Source organism: Felis catus, chromosome A1 (assembly GCF_018350175.1).
Source record: "Felis catus isolate Fca126 chromosome A1, F.catus_Fca126_mat1.0, whole genome shotgun sequence".
Taxonomy (NCBI): domain Eukaryota; kingdom Metazoa; phylum Chordata; class Mammalia; order Carnivora; family Felidae; genus Felis; species Felis catus.
Genome location: NC_058368.1, coordinates 170240708 through 170253344, shown reverse-complemented (window position 1 = coordinate 170253344; position 12637 = coordinate 170240708). Strand labels below are relative to the sequence as shown.

Below are 12637 nucleotides of genomic sequence, written 5' to 3'. Positions count from 1 at the left end.
GAATTCAATTTGGTTTGTTTGGTCCATTATATTAATTATATTGTTTAAATCTTCTGTACCTTAGCTGATTTTATTTCTCATTGTTGACTACTTGACATATTAGTAGTTAGGAAAGTGTGGCTCAAACTACTTGTTCTTAATTTATTTTCTCAGAGCCACACTGCTTACGTCTTTCTCCACCTGGCATAGACCAGGTAACAATAGCCCTTCAGTTCCCCAGTAGCTTAGCTCAGGGTTTTTCCTCTATAATTTCTTGGATTTCAGATTTCTTAGTGCTGCAAAGTTGTTTTTAAAGACTGGTAGCTAAAGCCTGTGTTAATTAGTCAACTTTATTAAAGGTATTGAACCCCACATCACTATTTTTTTATACTGTTTATTCCAAAATCTTTTTTTTATTGGATATAATCTACTTTTTTTGTATGTGTAGATTCTTCTGAGATTTTTAATGTATTTTTCAAATAAAAATACTACCCCTTTCCCCCCATATTTATACTCCTTTTTTCTTTTTCTTATACAGTATTTTTGTTGGCTAGGACTGCCTATAAAATGTTGAATTAAGTAATAAGTACATACTACTTTTATTGTTCTTGGCTTATTGTTCTTTTTTATTGTTCTTGGCTTTTCAGATAAAGCTTCTAAAATTTTGTTGTTAATTATGTTTCTTTTAGTTTTTCTTAGGTAGTTTAAATTAAAGAATACTGGCATCGCTTGCTTGCAGGGTTTTTTTTTTTTTAGTATATAATCATGAATGGAAACTGGATTTAATTGAATTAATCTTTGGTGTATATAAAAATATTTCCTACTTTTTTGTCTTAAATCCATCAATGTTATGGTCTGTGATAATAGATTTTTATAATATTAAATCATCCTTGCTCTTCTAGACTAATTCATCTCAGTTATAATGGATTATTTTTTATTGGTATTGCTGGACTTGGTTTCCTTGTTCTTTTTTTTTTTTTTGGAAGTTTTGCAGCTATGTTAATAGGTGAGATTTTCCTATTAAATCATTTTCCCCGTACTGACCCAAATCCTGTTACCTTTAATGGTCTAGAAATTTATCTCTTTTGTATAGAATCTCCTAAGATTGGTGAAACTAAATAGGCATAAAAATAATAATAAAACTATGGAAAACCTTACAAAGGTATTCTGGGGAGAAATAATAAGAATAGAAGAAAATGATAAGTAAATTTAAATAATTGTATTAGCAATTAAAATTTTTAATGTTTATTTATTTTTGAGAGACAGACAGATAGAGTGCAAGCAGGGGAGGGGCAGAGAGAGAGGGAGAGAGAGAATCCAAAACAGGCTCTAGGCTCTGCACTGTCAGCATAGAGCCCAACGCTCTGCTTGAACCCATGAACTGTGAGATCATGACCTGAGCCAAAGTCAGCTGCTTAACCGACTGAGCCACCCAGGTGCCCCTGTATTAGCAATTTTAAAAGTAGTTTTTAAGTGTTCTGTTTATTCTTTTGATTATCATAATGTTAGATATTATGTCTGTTTTGAGGTTGATTAAATTATTAGAGAAAATCTTATATTTCATATTTGTCTATCTATATGTCCTCGTGACTTTTTAATTAAATGCTGAGAAGAAATCAATTAAATCTATGTAAGTTTGAGTCAAAGCTTTAAAACGTGATATTATAAAAAAAACTTCAATCATGCAGAAAAGTTGGGAGATTAGTAAATGAATCCTCGTTTACTTTTAGCTCAGATTTTTTTTTTTTTAATTTTTTTTTCAACGTTTATTTATTTTTGGGACAGAGAGAGACAGAGCATGAACGGGAGAGGGGCAGAGAGAGAGGAAGACACAAAATCGGAAACAGGCTCCAGGCTCTGAGCCATCAGCCCAGAGCCTGATGCGGGGCTCGAACTCACAGACCGCGAGATCGTGACCTGGCTGAAGTCGGACGCTTAACCGACTGCGCCACCCAGGCGCCCCTAGCTCAGATTTAACAATTATCAGTTAAGTTCATACATTGTGATGTGTTAGTTATATAACATTTTTATGCCTAACGTGTTTATTACTTAATGCATTTATATGATTAGTTAGAAGAATATTATACAAAGAACAAATAGTAAGTAATGAATATTACTCTTCACTTGGATAGTAATGACCCCTTAACAGGAGATAGTACTCTAATCCCTATTCATAGATGAGGAAACTAAGATAGTTTAATCAATTTGCGGTTAAGTAATTTGCGCAGTGACGGAGTTGTAATCTGTGCTGGAGCCAGAATTTAAAGCAAGCTGTTGATTCCTGCACGTGCATGGTTCCCTGCTACACCACATAGGAGTGAGAGATGGAGACCTCACAGAAGTAAGGTGATAAGGCAAGGGAGGAGTGTCATGATAAATGAAAAAAGAAGACACTTATTTCTAGAAGGGGTCGTAGGCAGAGTCAGTTACTATAGAGGCATCAGGTGAGATCAGTACTGAAAAACGCTTAGTGGGATTGTTCACCTGGAAATCATTGTCAGCCTTGGGAAGATTATCTCAGTGCCAGAACAACAGAAACTAGGTTCCAGATAGTGCATTTTCTGCACTGAAATAAATTCAAGGGCAAATATAACTTAATATAAAAATCATATCTGATATAAGCTAAAGGTAAAATCACACTTTTTGCCTGCTTCAGACAAATATGCAAGGTAAATCTGTGGAATTTACTTAAATTATTGGAAACCATCCCTGGAAAGTGGCAGAGAAAATATGAGTTATTGTAGCCCATCCTCTATGGTGGAGAGCTGTCTAAATGAAGAAAATTAGAGCAAGTGAACAGGTCTGTCTAACAAGTAGTTGCTGTCAAAAATGATTTTTTTTTCATTTCAGTATTTGAAGGAAGTCTTTATTTAAAAATTCAATCTTAAAGATCATTTTTATTCACTTAAGATTTTGTTTTCATTTCAATCCACAAATTCAGTCAGCACCATGTGTTTGGGTACTGTAGAGAATACAAGGATATTTAAATTTTGAAGATCTATTTAACTTATAATAAAAAGCCGATTTAAAATTTACATCATGTTTTGCTGATTCAGGGCAAAATGGCTATTTCTTGACAATGATGTAAAAGTAAAATGATCCAATTTAACAAGGCCATTCTAATCTCTTTGCATTTAATTATTGCGATTTCCCAGCAGCGTAAAAGAAATGTGTCTTGTATTTGATAGCAGAAAAAGACAAATTTTTGTTCTCATATTTTCTGTTCTTGTTTTAAGGTGGTCTGGTGTTAATAAAGAGCATGATATATGCCTCTGTCTGTCCCTTTTCATTCAATTCACCAGTCAACATCCCTGCATGCAACTGTCCTGAGAAGGAATAAAATGGTACAAACGATTCCCCTAGTAGGTTCTAGTAAATGGTTCAACAAAACCCTTCATCAAATAGTGTGTTAGAACCTGGGTGTGTTGTCCCCAGTAGTGGTTAGTACGCGTAACTCTAGTTATATTAATATAATGCAAAAAGGCCCAACTGTACACACAATAATAGTAACAACAACAACAACAACCTCCTTGTTGTTAGCTTCAGGTGTGGGATTCTACTGAGAATTTGATGAAGAATATTCTTATGAAAAAACTAAAAATTTTGTTACAGTTGATACCATTTTTGGATTTTCTATTTTGAGATATCTTTGGGGGGAGGGGAGTTTTCCTTGTTTATTTACCCCATTGAGGATTTAATCCTAACATCACAATGGGAAAAATTTTTGAAGGTATTCATCATTTCTTTTCAGAAACTTGAGTTTATTTGGTTGTTTTAGTCAAAAGCAATCCTAACTAATAAAATACACTGGGGAGTCATGTCTCTCTTCTACATGTTTTAAAATTTTTTTTTAACATTTATTCATTTTTGAGAGTGAGAGAGACGGAGTGTGAGTGGAGGAGGGGCAGAGAGAGTGAGAGATACAGAATCAGAAGCAGGCTGCAGGCTCTGAGCTGTCAGCACAGAGCCCGAAGCGGGGCCTGAGCTCACAAACCACGAGATCATGACCTGAGCTGAAGTCGGACGCTCAACCGGCTGAGCCACCCAGGTGCCCCCATATGTCTCTCTTCTATATCACAATGCTATTCAAATAGTATTTGAATAACAAACTAGTGTTGATTAAGCCCTGGCACTGTTACTCTCAAGATAGGTAGATACTCCCAACATAAGGCAGAAATAGAGAGTAAGAATATAGAAACTTCTCTAGCAATTTGACATTTTCAACCCATCCAATCTGGGAGACCCAACTCATCAACTGTATTTTAGAACTTGCATGTTGAACAGACAGCTCAAACACTTACCACTAGTACCAGCAGATGTGTGGGATCAATGATTAAGAGAGAATTTCTAAAACAGTCTCCAACTTCTTGAAATCTCAAAAAAAATATGACAAACTGTAGTCAATCCTGTGAAGTATATCACAAGATGGCTAAGAGCTCTAGGTCAGTATGCTTAACACATGCAAACAAAGATCAGTTTGCTTTCAGTTTCCCTTCAGTTATTTTTCTTCTTAAGTGGCCTGTAATTTTTCCTTTCTATTAATTTGGAATTAAATTTTTAAAATGAATTTATCTTAGAGTATGACTGACTCAAATTTGTGTTTCTAAACTCTATTTCTGAAATATGTGATGTTTTATGAATGATGGGTTTCTTTTTGTCTTAAAGACTGCCTTTAGTGGGGTTCCTGGGTGGCTCAGTCTGTTGTGTGTCCTACTTTGGCTCAGGTCATAATCTCATGGTTCGTGGGTTTGAGTCTGGCCTAGAGCCTGCTTTGGATTCTGTGTGTCTCTCTCTGCTCCTCCCCTGCTCATGCTCTGTCTCTCTCTGTCTCTCAAAAATAAAATAAACATTAAAGAAATAAAAAAAAAGAATTTGTCTTAGTGTAATTAAACATCTTCATATTTTTACATGACTCACAATAGATACTTGCCAAATATAATACCAACATAGTGAATTTCCAACATTTGTTGCTACATTTATCTAATTGTTTTGAATATCCCTATGTCTTTATTATTGTTGTTCAGTGCTTATGTGCACTTTATCACGCATCATTAATAATTGTTTGTAGCTATTTTATGGAGTTCCTTTTAAGGTGGAAGTATCCAATGTGGAGACAATGTGCTGTTGTTAACTTTAAAAAATTAAACTCCTAAGTATATTAGTCCTGTTTAGGAATAACTTGTATTTTAAAGTTAGGGCCACTCTAAATGACATCCCTATATATAGCCCAGTATGGCTGCTGACTTAAAAATACATTTGTAGCGTGCCTGAGTGGCTCATTCTGTTAAGGATCTGACTCTTGGTTTTGGCTCAGGTCATGATCTCATGGTTTATGAGATGGAGTCCCACTTGGGGCTCTGCACTGACAGCATGGAGCCTGCTTGCAATTCTCTCTGTCCCTCTCTCTATGCCCTTTCCCCTGCTCACACTATCTCTTTCTCTCTCTCTCAAAATAAATAAATAAACTTAAAAATACATTTGATTTACACTCTAATGGATATAGATTCTTAGAAGCAGAACTTGCTATAACCAATAGCAATAGGTAATAATGTTGTGTGTTTATAATCCATTTTGTGCTGGATATTTTCCCATTGCTCTTCCAGATCCACTTTCTACCCTTCTTCACTCTGCCTTACACCTTCTCTGGCTTCTAGTTTGGCTTAGCTAATGGGAAGCACAGGTGGGTGATTGGAGTGGAGGACAGGAGAGTGAGATCAAAGTTCCTATTCTCCAGGATCCCTCTTAGCAGGCAGCCTCAGATTGGTTGCATGTCTAGACCAAAGGCCAATGTTTTCTATTAAGCACCACTCTCCAAAGCTATTCTTTCTGGGTCCCTCTTCTCAGTTCTGACAGTGGTGTGTCACCCCCTTCTTCCAGACCCCGAGAATGGCACCATCTTGGGTTTTATTTTATTGTATGTTTTTTATTTCAATAACTCTACATATGTCTTTTGAGTCTCTTTATTCATTTACTCCATTTGAGTGTGCCATCTGCTTCCTGCCAGAACCTTGACTAATATAATGATCAGTTTTAAAAATTAGCTAGCTTAAAAATGAAGTGCAAAACAATTCAATGTAAAACTTGACTACCTATTTCATTACTTCATTTGCTATTTAAATGCTCTACCAAACAAAAATAGTATGTTCTAATTTGGGTCATACACTCATAAAATGTATTCAGATGTACTTAAAAAGGAAAATACATCTGGATTTGAGAGCAAGCAGGGAAAACATAATCTAAATGCTAAAAAAAAAGACAGAGGACAGAAAAATTTGCAAGTAATTTTGAGAAATAGAAAGCATAGTGATCTAATAATGATCACAAGCCTGTACAGAAAGCTTCCTATATGCCATGCTCAATTCTAAGCAATCTACATTTATGCACCTGTTTATTTCCTACAGCAACCCTGTAAGGAGGTAGTATTCCCATTGTACAAGTGCAGAAACTGAGGCACAGAGCAGTAAAGTAAATCAGTTTGATTGTATCCTCTGAACTATGATGCCATGATCTTCCAATGGTTTTGCTGATAAAACAGCTGAAGTATAATGAAAGCTAAATATTGTATGAAAGAATAAGTTTTAAATAGTAACATAATAGAAAGCACATGGGTTTTCAATTCAAAGTTGGGTTTGATTCCTGGGTCTGACATTTTAAATTAAATTTAAATTCTTCCTTAATGTAATTTCTTTCTTCAGCCTGATTTTCCTTTTTACCACCCTTTTCCCCACAAATCATGAATTTGCATGTAATGTATTATTTGGTACTGTGAGTGCATTTGTATTTTAATACAAAGTTTAATATTTCTGTTTAGGTTTATGATCTGTGACTATGCCTGTCAACAAATCACCCATGATTAGTAAATTAGCAGTGATATCTTCCTCTTATCATGAAAAACTCTTGACGTTGAATTTTCAAAATTTAAGGAAAAGAAGGAGTAATAAATCAAAGTAAGTTTGAAAAAGTTTTCATGTTGTTAAACTAGCAGACCCATATGCTTTGTAGAATTTAGAAAGTACAAATTGTTATGAATAATTTTTTAAAAATCACCTATAATTCTATAACTAAGGATAAAAATATTAAGGTTTACTATTTTGTAAATAAATGGATTCATAATTTTCAATGATCATATATTTCTAAAATTTTGAATTGTATACTTTTTGTTTAAAATAAGCATTTTCCTATAAACATATATGTCTGCTAAGTTTCCATAATAATCTATGAAGTGCAAAAGAGAAAGTATTTAATAACTACTATATTGTGAAGCACTTCAGTTATTTCTGTGTCCTTTGCTATTTCAAATTAAGCCAAGAGAAAGTTTATTTCTGCATTTCAAATTATTTCCTTGGGGTAAAGTTTCTAAAATGAAGTCACTAGATCAAAGTTTGTTGATAATTTAAAAATTGTGTGTGATTTTAAGAAAATTTTAAAAACTTGAAAGTAAAGAGAATTATAGAATACATAATAAAACTTGCATGGTGACATATGGTTACATTTGTTTCAAATACCTTTCTTTAATAAAGAATAGATCAACAAACAGATAAACTTGAAAATCTTTGACCACGTGCCCTCCCAACTAAAATAATTATGCTAGATATCATTTCAGTTCATTTTTTGATTTTAGTATACATGAATATAAAGTTGCATTTTCCAGATAAATAAAAATGTAATTATACTTAACTCATTTATCTCTGGTTGGTTTCTTAAGTCAGTGTTATATTTTTAATTCAATCCGTACTGATAATTGTTTTATTATTGATAATTATTTCTTCATTCCTTTTTTTTCCCCTCAGCAGATTAATGTCCTTCTACTCATAGCTTCTATTATTGCTATTGAGAAGTTAGGTGAAATTTGGTGCTATTTCTTTCATATGAATCTGTGTTCCTCCACTTATATGCTTTCAAAATTTTCTTGTCTTCCACTTTCTGCAGTTTACTATGGTGTGTCAGAATGTAATTTTAAACAATTATTCTGCTTGGATCTCTCAAACCTTTTAAATCTATGGACTGTATCATAATTCTTAAAACATTATCTGATATTGTTTCTTTAGAAATTACCTTGACAACTCATTTTCTCTTTTCTTTCCTTCTGGGAGTCTTGACTACATGTATATTAGACCATCTCATTGTATATTTCACCTTTCACTCTTTAGTCTGTATTTTCCTTTTTTGGTCTCTTTTTACTGTAGTGTTTGGAACAATTTATTCTGATATGTGGTCTGTTTTCCACGTGACTACTTCTCTTGTTACCATATTTACCAATTGAGTTTTAAAATCTGCCTGGAGTATAAATCTGCATTGAGACTGATCTCAGCAGCATGCACGCGCACACGCGCGCGCGCGCGCACACACACACACACGCACACACACACACACACACACACACACACACACACACACACTTTTTTTTTTTCCTTTCTCTTTCTCTGCTGAGCACCAAGACAGCCTTCTTTACATATCCCTGGAGGTGGAGAGAAAGGATTGGGATTAGTTCTGATTGCTTTTACCTCAGGTATTTAGTTAGACAATGTGAAGGGAGTCCAAGTTTTCTGTACCTTGGAAGCTCTGGGTTTTTCGTACTGCACAGTCACTTAGAAAACATACTTGGTCTTCTCTCCTTGACCCCTTGTACCAAGGGAAACCAGATTCTGTTCCTGGCACAAACTGTTTGAGATGAAGCAGAGAACTGTCTTGTATGAAGGGACATCACTTTTGTTTTCCTTCTTAGGTGTTACATGAATTGTCATATGCCTCATATTGTATTTGTTTCACTTATTCTTCCTTAGAAACATGGATTTTTGCAGGCCTAGTGTGGATTCTGTTAGAGACACATTTAGGGCTGCATGTAAATCTTTCAAATGAGGTACTGAAGTCTATTCTGGACCAAAGAGAAAAATCACACAATCTTACAATGGATTACTGGTTCAGAGTATTACTATTTTGTCACAATTTTCTTTTATAACTAAGATTATTTTATTGTGTATAGTCTGTTTTGCTTTTTCTACTTCATCTCAGAGATGGTGAAGACCAGAAGATTTTGAAGACTTACACCAAATATATACATTTATTTTAGGTGACTGGAAAGAATTAAAGGGAATGTAAGTCTTACATTAGGAAGATTTAGTCAAGCTATTAGATTATTTTACATCTTTTTCATAGAAATATTTTTTATATCTGGAAGGCCAGAGTCTTCAGTTTCCTAAAATGTTAATAAGCCCCCAATTTTTTCTTTTTATTAATGTTTTTGACACTTTTATAGATAGTAAAATGTGCTCTACAAATACATGCTCTAAATATTTAAAAATACTATACATGTACCTATCTATATAATATTTCTGATTAAAAAAAATTTTTTTAACGTTTTATTTATTTTTGAGACAGGGAGAGACAGAGCATGAACAGGGGAGGGTCAGAAAGAGGGAGACACAGAATCTGAAACAGGCTCTAGGCTTTGAGCTATCAGCACAGAGCCCGACACGGGACTCGAAGTCATGGACCGCGAGATCATGACCTGAGCCGAAGTCGGCCGCCCAACCGACTGAGCCACCCAGGCGCCCCTAATATTTCTGATTTTTATAAGTATACATTCATAATACAATTTAGCTTTATAATATGGGCTCTAAATATGTGTTGTCAGCAACAAGAAGAAACTTTTCTAGACTTAACATTTATATTCTGATCATTTGTTTATTTTGTCTATAGGCTTTGTTTTTCATTTATCTGAATTATTATAAGCCTTTAAGTAAAATTCTAAATTTTAATTAGGCCTGTTAATTTTAGCCTGAGACCTATATATTGTAGCATTTGAGGATGACTATAGATGATTTAGCCAAAAATATGGTGACAGGATCTGGATGGCCATAAAGAGCATGAACCCATGTAATTATGTATTAAATGTAGCTTTTTTAAGAATGTATTACCCCTATTCTTCACAGAGCTAGAACAAATAATCCTAAATTTGTATGGAACCAGAAATGACCCCAAGCCAAAGCAATCTTGAAAAAGAAAACCAAAGCAGGGGCATCACAATCCCAGACTTCAAGCTATACCACAAGGCTGTAATCGTCAAGACAGTATGGTACTGGCGCAAGAACAGACACTCAGATCAATGGAACAGAATAGAGAACCCAGAAATGGACCCACAATTGTATGGCCAACTAATCTTTGACAAAGCAGGAAAGAATATCCAATGGAATAAAGACAGCAAATGGTGCTGGGAAAACTGGACAGCGACATGCAGAAGAATGAACCTGGACCACTTTCTTACACCATACACAAAAATAAACTCAAAATGGATGAAAGACCTCAATGTAAGACAGGAAGCCATCAAAATCCTCAAGGAGAAAGCAGGCAAAAACCTCTTTGATCTTGCCCGCAGCAACTTCTTACTCAACACGTCTCCGGAGGCAAGGGAAACAAAAGCAAAAATGAACTTCTGGGACCTCATCAAAATGGGAAACTTCTGCACAGTGAAGGAAACAATCAGCAAAACTAAAAGGCAACTGCCAGAATGGGAGAAGATATTTGCAAATGACATATCATATAAAGGGTTAGTATCCAAAATCTATAAAGAACTGCTCAGACTCAACACCCAAAAAACAAATAATCCAGTGAAGAAATGGGCAAAAGACATGAATAGACACTTCTCCAAAGAAGACATCCAGATGGCAAACCGACACATGAAAGAATGCTCAACATCACTCATCATCAGGGAAATACAAATCAAAACCACAATGAGATACCACCTTATACCTGTCAGAGTGGCTAACATTAACAACTCAGGCAACAACAGATGTAGGCGAGGATGAGGAGAAAGAGGATCTCTTTTGCATTATTGGTGGGAATGCAATGTAGTGCAGCCAATCTGGAAAACAGTATGGAGGTTCCTCAAAACATTAAAACTAGAACTACCCTACGACCCAGCAATTGTACCACTAGGTATTTATCCAAGTGATACAAGTGTGCTGTTTCAAAGGGACACATGCACCCCTATGTTTATAGCAGCACTATCAATAATAGCCAAAGTATGGAAAGAGCCCAAATGTCTATCAATGGATGAATAGATAAGGAAGATGTGGTGTGTGTATATATATATATATATATATATATATATATATATATATATATATATAATGGAGTATTACTCGGCAGTCAAAAAGAATTAAATCTTGACAGTTGCAACTACATGGATGGAACTGGAGGGTATTATGCTAAGCGAAATTAGTCAGAGAAAGACAAAAATCATATGACTTCACTCATATGAGGACTTTAAGAGACATAACAGATGAACATAAGGGAAGAGCAACAAAAATAAAAAAAACAGGGAGTGGGACAAAACATAAGAGACTCTTAACTATGGAGAAAAAACAGGTTATTGGAGGGGTTGTGGGAGGGGGGATGTGCTAAATGGTTAAGGGGCATTAAGGAATCTACTCCTGAAATCATTGTTTCACTATATGCTAACTAATTTGGATGTAAATTAAAAAAAAAAAAAAAGAATGTATTACCCCAAATGAGAGGTCAGTAGCTACTGATGAGGATGTCTGTAGAGGGTACATAAAGTCTTGCAAAATCTTAGAAACCACAGACCTCTTATACTTAGGCTTATACCACTGTCTTAGCCCAAGTCACTAGAAGGTAGAATACGAGAAGAGGATTAGAATTCTAATACTTTATGTAAGGTATGCAAGGTCAATTCACTAAAGGTGGAAAAAAAAGGAAAATGAGACAGGAAACCTTGATGCATTACCTCCTGGAGCACTAAATTGCATCTTGCCATAATGAGACACAGGAGAGACATGTCCATATTTGGCATATGGGACTTTTTAAGACTGCTTTCAAGGAGAAGCCACATCTCACAATAGTCCACAGAATGGAGAAATGAGGAGGGTTATTCATATCATTTGTTCCTTTTTGTCTAGCATTTTCCTTCATCAAGATTCACCCCGTAGGTGCTAACTTACCATACTTCCATCTTGTGTCACTCAGAAGGTGGCTACTCCAAATGTAGAAGAGGAGAGGCAGCTCAGTGTTTGGCCATGGAGATCATGCAGGCAGAAGTCAAGTGAATCTGAGACTCTGCACAATATTTATGGCCAAAACAGGCACTAATCATGGAGACCTTATAAGCTTTGTGTGCTTGAATTTTGCGGAATGTTTTCAGACATCAGAATTTTCTTATCCCTAAACTCAACTCAGTATCAGTGTTTCACTAGTGACACTACTGTCTTAAAGATTTCCACTCACTTTCTAAACATTAACTCTAGTGGTCTCTTTGTCCTTAGTTTTGATTCCCTGCAGATGTATGTTTGGTCATCGTCTTATTCTACATTCTGTTCTTTGCTGTCTCAGTCTAGAATTGCTTGTTTGCATGGAACAGACACAATATCAAATTAACTTAGGCAAAAGGAAAATGTAAGGGAAGGATACAGGGTTGTCTGGTGGAACCTGAGAGCAGAAGGCATAGCCAGGCGTCATTCATTCATTCATTCATTCAGTACTCATTATGTTCTCTAATTGATACAAGAGATAAAATGGTCAACTTGACAGATGTAGTCTGCATCTATACTAGACTAGAAACATGAAAAAGATAGCGGCTCTGGCTATACATTAGTAAATAATCTAACAAACATTGATTGGGTGCTCCAATGGTGACCAAGTA

At 35.1% G+C, this 12637-nt stretch overlaps 1 protein-coding gene across 11 annotated transcripts in view; it reads left to right on the top strand.

The window, feature by feature from the left end:
- The window catches only part of TMEM232 (transmembrane protein 232), a 211178-nt gene that overhangs the window by 15081 nt on the left and 183460 nt on the right, over positions 1–12637 (top strand). For 9 of the 11 annotated variants that reach the window (XM_045034585.1, XM_023258921.2, XM_045034582.1 and 6 more), the window contains one exon: positions 6791–6926. The exons of the other annotated variants lie outside the window; for them this stretch is intronic. In XM_045034585.1, coding sequence (XP_044890520.1) covers positions 6808–6926 — 119 coding nt within the window. In that variant the 5' untranslated portion in view covers positions 6791–6807. The remainder of the gene's footprint in view (positions 1–6790; positions 6927–12637) is intronic. 11 annotated transcript variants of the gene reach the window in all.